Raw genomic sequence first — 15,467 nt, forward strand, 5'->3', positions numbered from 1 at the left:
AGAGAGAATGGTGGGGGGGGGGGGAGGGGGGACAGAAAGAGGAGACAGAAAGAATCCCAAGCAGGCTCCATGCTGTCATCATAGAGCCTGATGCAGAGCTCGATCTCACAAACCATGAGATCATGACCTGAGCTGAAATCAACACTCAGACACTTAACCGACTGAGCTACCCAGATGCCCCTCTCCTATGCAGCTTTTTAAAAGAAGCTGCTGGCCTATGTGCTCCATCAGAACTGCAGAGTAAATTAAGAAAAAGAAAAATACTATATTCAGAAATTACAGAACATGAAAATACATGACAAAGTCCCAAGTATAACTGTGAAAGGCAAGTCATAGGACAATATCTGGCAGCAGAACTAGAGAGCAACATCTAGGAACAGGAGGATAGAGGACTATGGGAAACATGTCTCCAAAGAAAACTAAAGAACTAATGTTAGATCACATGAAAAATATTTTTGATAGGCAACTGAAAGCAATGTTGGTAGATTTGGGGGGAAAATAGCAACACACATATGGAATGAGACAAATAAAGGAACAAAGCAGTTTACCCTAAGAAAACTGTAAAAGTTGTACTAAAAAGAATCTAGCCTCTAGTATACTACTTGGCTCAGATTAATAATATCTGTGAGGTGCTGATAACATGAATATCAATGATTTAAAGAAAAAATGTGTGGCACAAAAACACTCAGATCAATGGAACAGAATAGAGAACCCAGAAATGGACCCACAAACATATGGCCAACTAATCTTTGACAAAGCAGGAAAGAATATCCAATGGAATAAAGACTGTCTCTTCAGCAAATGGTGCTGGGAAAACTGGACAGCGACATGCAGAAAAATGAACCTGGACCACTTTCTTACACCATACACAAAAGTAAACTCAAAATAGGTGAAAGACCTAAACCTAAGACAGGAAGCCATCAACATCCTCGAGGAGAAAGCAGGCAAAAACCTCTTTGACCTCGGTCACAGCAGCTTCTTACTCAACATGTCTCCGGAGGCAAGGGAAACAAAAGCAAAAATGAACTACTGGGACCTCATCAAAATAAAAACCTTCTTCACAGCGAAGGAAACAACCAGCAAAACTAAAAGGCAACTGACAGAATGGGAGAAGATATTTGCAAACGACATATCAGATAAAAGGTTAACATCCAATATCTGTAGAGAGCTTATCAAACTTAACACCCAAAAAACAAATAATCCAGTGAAGAAATGGGCACAAGACATGAATAGACACTTCTCCAAAGAAGACATCCAGATGGCCAACTGACACATGAAAAAATGCTCAACATCACTCATCACCCAGGAAATACAAATCAAAACCACAATGAGATACCACCTCACACCTGTCAGAATGGCTCACATTAACAACTCAGGCAAAAACAGATGTTGGCGAGGATGCAGAGAAAGAGGATCTCTTTTGCACTGCTGGTGGGAATGCAAGCTGGTGCAGCCACTCTGGAAAACAGTATGGAGGTTCCTCAAAAAATTAAAATAGAACTACCCTATGACCCAGTGATTGCACTGCTAGGTATTTATCCAAGGGATACAGGTATGCTGTTTCGAAGGGGCACCCAATGTTTATAGCAGCACTATCAGCAATAGCCAAAGTATGGAAAGAGCCCAAATGTCCATCGATGGATGAATGGATAAAGATGTGGTGTGTGTATATATATATAGTGTGTATATATAGTGTGTATATATGTATATATATATATATATATATATATATATATAGTGTGTGTGTGTGCGCACACACACACACACACACACACACACACACACACACAATGGAGTATTACTCGGCAATCAAAAAGAATGAAATCTTGCCATTTGCAACTACGTGGATGGAACTAGAGGGTATTATGTTAGGCAAAATTAGTCAGAGAAAGACAAATATCATTACTTCACTCATATGAGGACTTAAAGACACAGAGGAACAAAAGGGAAGGGAAGCAAAAATAATATAAAAACAGGAAGGGGAACAAAACATAAGAGACTCTTAAATATGGAGAACAAACAGAGGGTTACTGGAGGGATTGTGGGAGGGGGGACAGGCTAAATGGGTAAGGGGCATTAAAGAATCTACTCCTGAAATCATCGTTGCACTATATGCTAAACAACTTGGATGTAAATTTAAAAAGAATACAATTCAGAAACAGCAAAATGGTAGAGAGGCATAGGGCAAGGTATGGGAGGGAGGGCCATATCTGGAGAGGATCTTAAGGATTTGCTTAACCAAATGGCTGAAATGAAAAGTTTTTCAGTAATATTAATATTGCCATAAATTTTGCCACCAGTAAAATTATAAAAATTAAAGAATATATGTTAGTAGGGAATAACTTTTTTTTTAGTATTTATTTTGAGAGAGAGCACATGCATGCAGTGGTGTGGGGGGAGAAAGAATCCCAAACAGGCTCTGGTCTGCTAGCACAGAACCCAACTTGGTGCTAGGTACCACGAACCGCAAGATCATGACCTGAGCTGAAATCAAGAGTCAGACACTCAACTGACTGAGCCATCCAGGCACCCCAATAGGGAGTCATTTAACAGTCATAAGAGAACTGTAATTTTCAAGAAGTTTAAGTTATACTCTTCTCTAAGATAGTGATACCTTATTAATTTTTACTATGTTTATGTATTTTTGAGAGAGAGCAAGCAGGGGAGGGGCAGAAAGAGAGGGAGATAGAGGATCTGAAGCAGGCTTCATGCTGACAGCAAAGAGCCCAACTTGGGGCTCAAACTCATAAACCTTGAGATCCTGACCTGAGCTGAAGTTGGACATTTAACTGACTGAGCCACCCAGGTGCCCTAAGATAGTGATATTTTAAATTAACATTTAACCAATTTTGCGTTTTAAAAATTCAAGAATTTTTTTAATGTTTATTACAATTTTTGAGAGAGTGTGAGCAGGGGAGGGGCAGAGAGAGAGGGAGGACAGAGGGTTCAAATGGGCTCTGTGCTGACAGCAGAGAACACGATGTGGGGCTCAGACCCATGAACTGTGAGATCATGACCTGAGCTGAAGTTGGACACAACCTGACCCACCCAGGCACCCCAAAATTCAAGAAATTTTAAGACAGTGAAAAATGGCTGGGCTTTGTCCCAGTACCCAATCTCATTCTCCTCAGGTGGGACCCTCAATTTTTTTTGTTTCTCTTGGTTTTTTCTATATTTCTAATTAATATTCCTGCGTTCCTGTTTTTAATAGATGTTTTCTGGGGACTTTCTTGAGGTAATTGTGGATTGACTTTCCCATATCACATTCCTTGTTTCCTGGTCCTGCAAAAGAGTTGTATCACAGTTTTTCTTTATTTTTTAAATCTTTTTCTATAATTTATTTATTTTTTATAATTTACATCCAAGTTAGTTAGCATATATTGCAACAATGATTTCAGGGTAGATTCTTTAATGCCCCTTACCCATTTAGCTCATCCCCCCATCCACAACCCCTCCAGCAACGCTGTTTGTTCTCTATATTTAACAGTCTTTTATATTTTGTCCCCTTTCCTGTTTTTATATTATTTTTGCTTCCCTTCCCTTATGTTCATCTGTTTTGTATCTTAAAGTCCTCATATGAGTGAAGTCATGATATTTGTCCTTCTCTGACTAGTTTCGCTTAGCATAATACCCTCTAGTTCCATCCATGTAGTTGCAAGAGGCAAGATTTCATTGTTTTTTTTTACATTTATTTATTTGTAGAGACAGAGAGGGACAGAGCATGAGTGGGGGAGGGGCAGAGAGAGAATGAGACACAGAATCTGAAGCAGGCTCCAGGCTCTGAGCAAGCGTTCAGCAGAGTTCAATGTGGGGCTCAAACCCACAAACCGTGAGATCGTGACCCGAGCCGATGCCAGATGCTCAACCAAATGAGCCACCCAGGCGCCCCTGGATTTCATTCTTTTTTGACTGCCGAGTAATACTCCATTGTGTGTATATATACATATATATATATATATGTATATATACACTATATATATATATACATACACACACTAGATATGTATACACACTACATATATATACACGCTATATTATATATATATATACACACACACACACACATATATATATATATATATATATATATATATACACACACACACCACATCTTTATCCATTCATCCATCGATGGACATTTGGGCTCTTTCCATACTTTGGCTATTGCTGATAGTGCTGCTATAAACATTGGGTGCCCCTTCGAAACAGCATACCTGTATCCCTTGGATAAATACCTAGCAGTGCAATCACTGGGTCATAGGGTAGTTCTATTTTAATTTTTTGAGGAACCTCCATACTGTTTTCCAGAGTGGCTGCACCAGCTTGCATTCCCACCAGCAGTGCAAAAGAGATCCTCTTTCTCTGCATCCTCGCCAACATCTGTTTTTGCCTGAGTTGTTAATGTGAGCCATTCTGACAGGTGTGAGGTGGTATCTCATTGTGGTTTTGATTTGTATTTCCTGGGTGATGAGTGATGTTGAGCATTTTTTCATGTGTCAGTTGGCCATCTGGATGTCTTCTTTGGAGAAGTGTCTATTCATGTCTTGTGCCCATTTCTTCACTGGATTATTTGTTTTTTGGGTGTTAAGTTTGATAAGCTCTCTACAGATATTGGATGTTAACCTTTTATCTGATATGTCGTTTGCAAATATCTTCTCCCATTCTGTCAGTTGCCTTTTAGTTTTGCTGGTTGTTTCCTTCGCTGTGAAGAAGGTTTTTATTTTGATGAGGTCCCAGTAGTTCATTTTTGCTTTTGTTTCCCTTGCCTCCGGAGACATGTTGAGTAAGAAGCTGCTGTGACCGAGGTCAAAGAGGTTTTTGCCTGCTTTCTCCTCGAGGATGTTGATGGCTTCCTGTCTTAGGTTTAGGTCTTTCACCTATTTTGAGTTTACTTTTGTGTATGGTGTAAGAAAGTGGTCCAGGTTCATTTTTCTGCATGTCGCTGTCCAGTTTTCCCAGCACCATTTGCTGAAGAGACAGTCTTTATTCCATTGGATATTCTTTCCTGCTTTGTCAAAGATTAGTTGGCCATATGTTTGTGGGTCCATTTCTGGGTTCTCTATTCTGTTCCATTGATCTGAGTGTCTGTTTTGTGCCAGTACCATACTGTCTTGAGGATTACAGCTTTGTAATACAGCTTGAAGTCTGGGATTGTGATGCCTCCTACTAGACTATATTCTTTATAATAAAACTGTGGTCATAAATATAATACTTTGCTGACTTCTATGAATCATTCTAATCAATTACTGTACCTGAGTGAGGATCATGGGAATGTCTCAATTTGTGGTCTGCTGGGCAGAAGTGCAGTGCCTTGGGGATACCCAAGACTTGGAGCTGCTATCTCAAATAGGGCAGTCTTGTAAGACTGAGCCTCTAAACCTGTGGGGTTCTGTGTTAACTCTGGGTAATTAGTGTCAGAATTCAATTAAATTGTAGGACACTCAGTTGGTGTCCAAAAACTGGCGGTTATTGGAAAATGATACACATTTCCATCCCATAGGAGAATTTAGGTTACTTCTCCTTCATCTTAGACCAACCAAGGGGAGTCCTTTAGACTCCAGGATCCAAAATGGAATGATGAGACTGTTTAGAAGAATTTTTGTTGTGTTTTCTAGAGTTTAGAGGGCAAAGACTGTTTTGGACCAGATGTAGACCCAATGGAGGGACAATGTGTCCCCCAACAAAGCTGTAGATCACAGACTGCCCAAGTATAAGACAGGTATTATTAAGCAGCCATTTCAAGGAGATGTGTTGCCCACATCACAGGGAAGTACAATTAGAGATTTCCAGCAGGAATTTCTCCCAAAATCCCACAAAAGTACCCCATAGAAAATGAGTCAGTGCTAAACATCCATAAAAGGAAGAGACACCAAGATCAAAACAATAGCACCACTAAAGTAAGACTTTTCTCCTTACCTCCTATTCCCTACCCATTGCAACCTCACAGGAGCCAGAAACTGCCTACTGGGTGGGAGAAAAGAAATTTAGGTTAAAGAAACGAAGAAGTTTAGCATATGCCCTTTTTCACACTGCAAGCTTCTAGCTTACAGCAAGGCTGAACTCAAAGAAAAGGCTTTAAATGAAACTTACATATTATTACATTCAACTGGAGATTGTAATTAGCAAAGTGAGACTGACCTTGTCACTGAAAACAACTTGGTAAAGGATACCAAGGAGTGATCAAATCAATTATAGGGACTGCACAAGTTTTTGACCAGGGCAACAACAACAACAAAAATTAGCACACTGAGACAGTTGAGAGTAGAAATTATGAAAAAAGAATTATTTTGCTTACTTCCCGCGGAGTCCTGCTTATTTCAAAGTTATGGTTATAAGCTGATTTGGTTTTCCAGGTACACATTCATATCATCTGCATAGTGATAATCTTATATCCTCTTTTCTAATTTTTAACCTACTTTTTTCTCTTGTTAAAGTGCTTTGGTTAATGACAAGAGAACAACGTTAAATAACACTGGTGATGGTGTATATCCTTGTCTTTTTTCTGATTTTACTAGGAATAGTTCAAATATTTCCTGATTAAACATTAGGTTAAAAAAATAAGGGTGCCTGTCTGGCTTAGTCAGTACAGCATGCAACTTTTGATCTGGGGGTTGTAGGTTCAAGCCCCACATTGGGTGTAGAAATTACTTAAAAATAAAATCTTAAAAAAAAGTTATCTTTCTATATTATTCTACCACCCTAGAGTTATTCCCATTAATAATGGGCAACAATCTTCACTAGAGAAATAGCAAGCATAATTAGAGGCTGATGGGAGAGGGTAACCTGATATTCTGGGTTTTGGCACAGGAGAATGGATTGAAAATACTCAGCCATCTTCTAAAGAAACTCAGATACAAAGGTCTTAAACTGAATAGATTTTGGGCAATGGATTCTTAACCTGATTTCCTTTGCCTCTGTACCAAACACACATATTTAAAAAATTGAGAGTAGACCCACCTAGTTCCAAATTTATACTTCAAGAAAACTCTACATACTGAGTTCTCTACTTCAGTACATCCTAATTTTCACATAAGAGAATCATAAGGTGAATGGATAGCCTTATGATTTATAGAGTTCCCCAAGATTAGAAGTGTTAAAATACAACAGAATAAACATATTTTTACTACCAGCTGGGGAAAGGATCCTAAAACTCTAGCTATCTGACATGCCCTCCACCCCTCCTGAGACCAGGCAAGGTTTTTTTGCTTAACAGTGCTTTGATTTGAACTATATGTAACAACTCTCAAAACCAGAAAGAGATTAAGAGACAAAAAAAAAGGTAATGATAAGAAATTTCAACCTAAGTTTAATTAGAGCCTGAGAAGGGAGAAGAAAGAGATAATAAGGCAGGGGCAATCTTTGAAGGTGGCTGAGAATTTTCTTAATAAACTAATAAAAATCACCTATTCACAAATTCAAAAAATGCTACAAATTCCAAGCAGATACAAGTTTTAAAAGGCACATTTAGACACATTACACTAAAATTACAGAAAACCAAAAACTGGGAAAAAGTCTTAAAAACAGCCAGAGGAAGAAAAGCCAAAATACCTTCAAAGGAGAGAAAAGCTAGAATAATTAAGACTGTGGTATTGTGATAGAGCAAAAGAAGAAGGAGGACAAACAGTGTATGTCCCAAGTACATAAGAACACTGGATATTTATATATATTTGGATATATCTGAAATGAGAACATAATGGACTAATATATGGTACTGAGAGAGCTAGAGAAGAATTCATAAGGGGGAAAAGAACCACAGGCTCCACTTTATGCCATATACAAAAGCCAGAGGTGCATTAAATGTATAAATAGGAGAGGCAAAACCTTTTTTTAAAGATTTTACACCCAACTCACAGCCCCAAGATCGAGAGCCACACGTCCCACTGACTAAGCCAGCCAGGCACCCCAGAAAGGCAAAGCTTATAGCTTTAAGCATAAATATAAAAGAATATTTGCATAACCTTGGGACAAGAAAGGATTTCTTAAAATACAAAAAGCACCAACCATAAAGAAAAAAATTGATAAATTTGACTATGTTAAAGTTAGGACTTCTTTTCATAAAACCACCTTAAAGGAAGTGTTAAAACAATCTAAATAGTAGTAAAATATAATCCATGAAGGACCCATATCCACATTATATGAAGAACTCCTATGAATCAACAAGAGATAATCCAAGAGCAAAAATAGGTAAAAGATTCTAATCAGGCAGGTCACAAAAGAAGAAACCCTAATAACCAATAAACATATGAAACAGTGTTTCATCTCATTATTAATCATGGGAGTCCAATTTCAAATCTGTGTGTGTATGTGTAAATATTTAAAGATTTCAAAGTCTGACATAACTGATCTGAAAAAAAAGGACCAGAACTCATTCATACAAAGAAATAAATATCTTTGAAAAATAGTATTCACAAAGACAATCTGACAACACAGGAGAATGACACTTTTTAGTGAAAATGTAGGACATAATATGGTAAATGAAGTATAATTTGATTTTGTAAAAATAATAAAAATTCATCAAAATATTAACTAGTTATTTGAGTGATTACATTTTATTTTTTCTTGGTAATTCTGTTGTTTTCAAAATCTCTACAGTAATCATGCTTTTATTTTAAAATCATAATATTGAATTTATAAAGAAGAAAACAACAAACACAAGTAGAGCCATTTTCCAAATAAGTGAATGTTAAGTATTTGGTGCTGTTGGGCTTTAATACCAGGCTGGACTATCTTTTCCTCTAATAGGGAAATTACAGCGATTTATAATCAAATGGCATAACTTTATTAAACATTTAACTTTCAAAAGAAAGAAAGCAAAGAGGAAACCTCAACACACCTTGGACATTGCTTGAAGAAGTTCATTTTGCATTCTTTCCTTCTCTTCTGCACCTGGATAAGGGTAGAACTGAGAGAGGAAAAATTGTAAAACACCAGGTTTTCCTTGTTTCCCAAACTAGTCTGGTCAGAGGTCAGCCCAAGCCCCAACCCCAGCACCCAACACACAGGGAATGGAGATCAGAGGAGAATAAGGCATCCTGCCCAACCCCGGTGTGTCAGGAAAAAGCTGAGGTCACTGCTGTCAAGGGACTATAATCTGACTAAACTTCACAGAGGTTCCCCGGGGACAGAGTTCTGGAGTTACAATCTTACACATGGAAGGAGCCCCATAACCAGACACATTGCCGCCACACACTGGGCATGGTCATACTTAAATCAACGGGATACGCAGCCCACAGCCGCACACACAGAGCCCACAGGGTAACACAGTTATAATCACATTCCCATCACTGAACACATAACAGTTACTCTCGTACAGTCGCAGGGTCGCAGTCATACATCACCATAGGGACACACGCAGCAGCAACCCCACAATGATAGACAACCGATATCTGCACACAGGTCTCAGTGTCACAATCTCACAGACGATCCCACAACCTCCCCTTTTCATGCAGCTCCGCTCGCACAGACAGAAGGACCCAATTCCGTACCTGCCTCCGGTCTCCTCAACATAGGCCTTTCGGGTCTCCCGGGGTTGCAACCTGCATAGCTGAGCCCGTTCCCCCGGGACCCACGGACCCTCACCTCATGGATCTAACGGTCCCGCCAGACGTGACGAAACGTTCGAGTTCCTGCGAGAAGAGCGACCGGCTACCCGGCCCTCTGGGAAATGTGGTCCAAAGCTGGACCCACAGCCAATTCCTCTCGGCGCCCTGCCTGGCCCCTCCCGAAACGACTGTAACTGCAATTCTCGGCGTCTAGCCGAGTCTCAGGGTTGAGAGGCACTGTAGCTTGGCAGGCTCCAGCCGGCCCTCGAACGCGCACCTGGCCCGCGCCCCTCCCTCATACAGGAAACGCAGACTGCGTTCTGGCCGGAAGTTGAATCGGGCCGCGAAGCCTTCTGGGAGGTGTTGTTGTGCTCAGAAACGTCCGTTGGGAGGCGGGCGCGAAGGGATGGTTCAGCCTTGCCGGCGCCTGGCCCGGACCTTTCTTGTGGGTCGCTTTCACCCAGCCTCCCACATACTGCGCTGTGGATGCGCATTCGGGCGTTTCCAGCAGGTGACGCTACCGCGTCCCCGCAGCGGGGCATGGGGGAGGGGTTTGAGGTGTCTGGGCTGCTCAGTTGCTTTGCTCACGGGGCGGGGCCTCTGAGGAGGCCCTGCGCGTCTGGAGTGGCAGCGGTGCAAAGTGCTCGGGGTTGGGAGTACGCGCCTGTCTGGTGGTTGGAGTTATTGGAACAAGAAACTGTGGTGGGAGTCAGTGTGTGTGTGTGTGTGTGTGTGTGTGTGTGTGTGTGTGTGTGTGTGGGACTGTGGTGATGTGTGTGAGAGTAAGGGGGCGTGGTTGCGTGTGAGTGTAATGGAGTAATTGTGATGGGATATATGATTGTGGTGTTGTGTTTGTGGTTGTGTGTGGCGGTAGGGTGTTTGTGTGGTTCTCGGAGAAGGTCGATGGTGAGGTGTTTGTGATGTGTAGTGGTTCTTGTCTTATTTGAGTTGACTTCGGTGTAGCGTTTGTCATGGTTGGTAACTGCTTGGAAAAAAAATCTGTATAAATTTTTTTTGTATTTGGTTTTAAGCAGTCCTCCCTGCCCGTTGGCCACTCCTTAGTCTCCTTTGCTGTCTTTTTTCCCCTGGAAGTTCTTGGCGCTTTTCTGCTGCTTTCCAGTTTTCCTGTCGACCTTTTCCAGGTTCATTATCTCAACATCATATGGCTTGCTTCTTATCATATGTATAATTTAGCTATTGTTATGATAATAATGCTGCCTAACAAACTACCCCTAAACTCAGTGACGTACTACAGCAAGCATTTATTCTCATGATCACCTGTTCACAGGTTTTCTGTGTTGAGTTTACTTAGGCTGGGGTTGGCTGGACTGCAGTATGGATTTAGATCTGCTCCACATGTGTTCTTTCTGCTGCTCAGGCTAAAAGGACAGTGGTTACCATGACATGTTCTCCTCATCATGAATCACCAGAGCCCAAGACAGATCATACAAACACCCTTAAAAACCTCTGCTCCTAAGTATGCTAATAATACGTTAGTCAAAGCAAGCCACATGGCTAAGCTTAATGTCAGTTACACCCAAAATGGGAGCACAAGGCAAAGTTACATGAAGAGTTAATATTAGTGGGGGGGGGGGGGGGTTGTGACGAATTGAGACCAAGATTCTAATCTACCACATTACAAAACATGTCTCTTTATCCTGGTGAATGCCTTTTAGTCCAAGTTCTCTTTTGTCTGATAATATTCCTTTTCAGGTTTTGTTATTGTATTACCCAGGAATTTCATTTTCCAACCCCTTCTTTTTATGTTTTTATGCTTCAGATCTCTTGTAAAGAGTATATTGCTGGGGTTTTTACTCTTTTATCCTGTGTGAATGTTGTTTTAATAGGTGAGTTTAATTCATTTGCATTTATTGGGATTGCTGATATAAATTTGTTTTTTACTTATTGCGACTTTTTTATTGTGCACATTTACCTTATTCCCCTTTCCCTCTTCAGTGCTTTGGTTTCTGTTCTTTTCCTTGAATTTTTAATATGCACACATAGCAAAATCCCAACTTAAGATTTTCAAACACTTGAACTCCAAACTACCCACTCATTTCTATGTTATTCTTGTCTAATGTATTACTTTCTTCTGACTTTAAATGCCCCAAGTTAGTAGAGTTCATTTGTTAAATACATATTTATGTGTATATATATATATGTGTGTGTGTGTGTGTGTATGTATATATAAAAATGTGTACATATGTTTTTATATATATGTGTGTATGTGTATATATATTTTTAAATTTTGATAAAATAGAGATAACATAGCACATAACATAAAATTTACCATCTTAATATCCGTACCCCCATTTTAATTGCAGCATTATTTACAATAGCCAAGATAGGGAAACATTCATCGACAGATAAACAGGTACAGAAAATGTGGCATATATATACAATGGAATATTATCCAAAGAAGGAAAACCTGCCATTTGTGACCACATGGATGAACCTGGAGAACAATTACGCTATGTGAAATAAGCCAGTAGCAGGACAAGTACTACATAATTCCATTTGTATGACATATACAAAACAGATTCAAGAAGCATGAGAATAGAAAAATGGTTGCCAGAGCTTGGGAGTAGAGGGAAATGGAGAATTGTTGTTCTGTGGGTATAAAGTTTCTGTTGTGCAAGATGAATAAGTTCTAGAGATCAGTACAACATAGAACCTATATTAACAAAGCAGTATTATGAACTTTGTTAAAAGTATAGATTTCATGTTAATTATTCTTATAGAAACAAAACACAAAAGAACATGAAATTTTTAGAGGTAATAGATATGTTTAGTACTTTGGTTATGGAATTGGTACTGGATATATGCATTTGTCCAAACTCACCAGGATGTATATGTTAAATGTGTGCAATTTTTTGTGTATTATACTTCAACAAAGCTAAAAACATTTAACATTTTAATCATTTTTAAATGTTGAGTTCAATGGCATTACATTCATATTGCTATAACACTATCATCACCATCCATCCATCCATCCATAGAACTTTTCATCTTGCAAGACTTTATACCCATTAAACAATAATTCCCCATTCCTTGGATTCCCCAGTCTGAGCGACTACCATTCTACTTTCTGTCTATATGCATTTGACTTAGTACCTTATATAGTTTGGATCATACAGTATTTGTCTTTTTGTGACTGGTTTAACTTAGCATAATGTCCTCAAGATTCATCCATGTTAAAGCATGTATCAGAATTTCCTTCCTTCTTAAGGGTAAGATTCCACTGTATGTATGCACCACATTTTGTTTATCCATTCATCTGTCAGCACATTCTTTGGTTGCTTCCACCTTTTGACTATTGCAGATAATGCTGCTGTAAACATGGGTGTACAAGTCCCTGCTTTCAGGTTTTTTGGGTACATCCCCAGAAGTGAAATTTTAGGATCATATGGTAATTCTGTTTTTCATTTTTTGACTGCCATACTGTTTTCCATAGTAGCTACACCATTAAAAAAGTTTTTTTTAATGTTTATTTTGGGGGGGGGGGGAGAGAGACAGAGTGTGGCAGAGAGAGAGGGAGACATAGAATCTGAAGCAGGCTCCAGGCTCTGAGCTGTCAGCACAGAGCCTGATACGGGGCTTGGACCCATGAACCGTGAGATCATGACGAGCTGAAGTCAGCCGCTCAACTAACTGAGCCACCCAGGCACCCTGTGGCTACACCATTTAAAATTTTTTTTAATGTTTTTAAAATTTATTTTAGAGAGAGAGCAAGCAGGGGAGGAGAAGAGAGGAGAGGGAGACACAGAAACCAAAGCAGGCTCCAGGCTCTGAGCTGTCAGCACAAAGCCTGATGTGGGGCTCAAACCCATGAACCGTGAGATCATAACCTGAGCTGAAGTCAGACGCTTAACTGACTGGGCCACCCAGGTGCCCTGACACCATTTTAATGAACATATTTTTTTGAGCACCTATCATTAATAGCAAAAACAGATAAAATAAATCCCTGTTTTCATGGAGTTTATATGAGGGGGTACACAGACAATATGTATGATAAATAAATTATATAGTTTGTTAGTGATAATTGCTATAGGGGAAAAAATAGAAACTGTGACGGATATTAGGAGTGTCTCAAAATTATTGTAATTGAACATTACTGTTTTATTGTGTTATACAGTGCAAGGATTATTCTCTCTTGCATCTTATTATTTTACTTTTTACCTACTAAAGGCTCAAAGCAGATGATAATATTTCTTAACTTGGCCATTTTATTCATCCAATATCATTGTGATGTGAGTATATTTCTCATTTCAGATGAAGAGTATTGGAATTCTAAATTGCAACTCTTTTACCTCAGTTGCCAAGATAAATGGGAAATGGAATAGCTGCAACTCTCTTTTACTCCAAATCTAGAGTTGCTGCAAAGCTGTCTCTTTTTACTCACCTTTGTATTTGTCTCTGCACAGGGTCTGCACCTTTATGTTCACAGAAGATATTTGAAGAGCAGACACTATGTGAACATCACTGTGGTGTTTACCTTGTTTATTTATAGTCTTGGTGTTTCTCCTGAGCACTTGGTTCAACCTAGGTTGCTAAGTCTTTGGGTTTTCCTCCAGATTTCTGCTGTCTCTGGATCCAGCCTCTCTGGTCAGTGATTCCAATGAATGTGAATTATAAGCAAGGAAGTTAATTGTTTGGGGCTGTATTAGTTATCTACTATTGTGTAACAAGTTACCTTAAAATTTAGTGGCTTAAACAACAGAAAATATTTATTGTCTCACTTTCTGTGGGGAATGAGGAACAATTTATCTGGATACTTTGGCTCAGATATTTCATGAAGCCGCAGTCAAGATGTTGACAAAGCTGCAGTCTTTGGAAGACTAGATTAGGGGTGGAGGATTTGCCTCCTAGGTGGCTGGCAAGCTAGTGTTAGCTGAGGGCAGGAACCTCTCCCTATCGGTGGTTGAGTGTCTTCATGGAATGGTGGCTGGCTTCTCTCAAAGCACATGGTTCAAAAATGTACAATATAAAAACCACAATGTCTTTTATTGCTTAATTTCAGAAGTCACACACTGTCATTTCTGCAACATCCTATTGGTTAAACAGATTGACTCTATTCAGCATGGGAAGGGTGTACAAAAAAACATGAATACCATAAGGCAGTGATCATTAGGAGCCATCTTGGAGGCTGGTTACCATAGGGATCTAGTGAGAAAAAACAAGTAAATTGGATTTGTATCATAAGCCCACAGGTCCTCCCTCCACAAAGATAAGACAGATCTGTGATATAACTAAAAGGAAGCCTGGAGGACAGGTATCCATCATGGAAGGAGACCTTCTGACCTGAGACCTCTCCTGGAGGCTGGAGAGTCCTGAGATAGAGTGGACCCTGGAATTGCTGGATCTGCAGCTTATTTTAACCCTTCTGCCCTGAGTGGGCAAAGCCTGAATGACTTCTCAACCTTGAGACATCAGCAGTAGCTGTGTGACAGTGGAGCATTTTACCCAGATGATGGAAAGGAGAGGTGAGGTGGTTCAGAGATGAGCAGAGTTTAGGAGAGAAAGGCTGTACATTGAGGGGCAGAAAGAGTAAAAAGAGTTAGGAAATTCAGTACTCCTAACAAGAAAGTTCATATTGGTGATAATTGACTGTGCAGGGTAGACATTTGTTTTTTATTTATTCACTTGATTTTTTTTAAATAAGTATTTTAAATGTAATTTCTATCTCTCTTACATTTAGATTTTTTTGTAAAGGGCTGTCAAATATATAACCATAAGCAAAATTTCCTACTCTATCCTTTCTCATCCCTTGATCCCACTCCCTAGAAGCAACCATTTTGAACATTTTGGTGTTCAGTTCCACTTTCCTGAATAACATCCTCATACAGCTCATGCTTGGTTTCTCAGTTTTAGATATTTCCTGGTGACTTTTGACAATGGAGATAGGGATTTATCTCTGTTTTCTAC

At 39.5% G+C, this 15,467-nt stretch overlaps 2 protein-coding genes across 35 annotated transcripts in view; one reads left to right on the plus strand and one right to left on the minus strand.

Moving 5' to 3' along the window:
* Window positions 1-9,694, minus strand: part of ZNF829 (zinc finger protein 829) — a 28,392-nt gene extending 18,698 nt beyond the window's left edge. For 8 of the 19 annotated variants that reach the window (XM_053906412.1, XM_053906414.1, XM_053906408.1 and 5 more), the window contains exons 1-2: window positions 9,486-9,598; window positions 8,834-8,902 (exon numbers count right to left, since the gene is read on the minus strand). Coding sequence is in view for 7 of the 19 variants with exons in the window: in XM_019423160.2 (XP_019278705.1) it covers window positions 8,834-8,866 (33 nt within the window). In the remaining 12 variants the exon portion in view is untranslated. Of the gene's footprint in view, window positions 1-8,833; window positions 8,903-9,485 lie in introns of all 19 variants that reach the window. The other 11 variants (XM_053906413.1, XM_053906417.1, XM_053906409.1 and 8 more) reach the window with 4 other exon arrangements.
* A 216-nt stretch (window positions 9,695-9,910) lies between these two features.
* ZNF568 (zinc finger protein 568) overlaps window positions 9,911-15,467 on the plus strand; it is an 84,194-nt gene continuing 78,637 nt past the window's right edge. For 3 of the 16 annotated variants that reach the window (XM_053906346.1, XM_019423005.2, XM_019423004.2), the window contains exon 1: window positions 11,139-11,389. Coding sequence is in view for 10 of the 16 variants with exons in the window: in XM_019422988.2 (XP_019278533.2) it covers window positions 9,949-10,053; window positions 13,967-14,147 (286 nt within the window). In the remaining 6 variants the exon portion in view is untranslated. The other 13 variants (XM_053906341.1, XM_053906344.1, XM_019422988.2 and 10 more) reach the window with 13 other exon arrangements.

The sequence above is a fragment of the Panthera pardus genome, unplaced genomic scaffold (genome assembly GCF_024362965.1).
Source record: "Panthera pardus isolate Hobbes unplaced genomic scaffold, ASM2436296v1 HiC_scaffold_18, whole genome shotgun sequence".
NCBI classification, from domain to species: domain Eukaryota; kingdom Metazoa; phylum Chordata; class Mammalia; order Carnivora; family Felidae; genus Panthera; species Panthera pardus.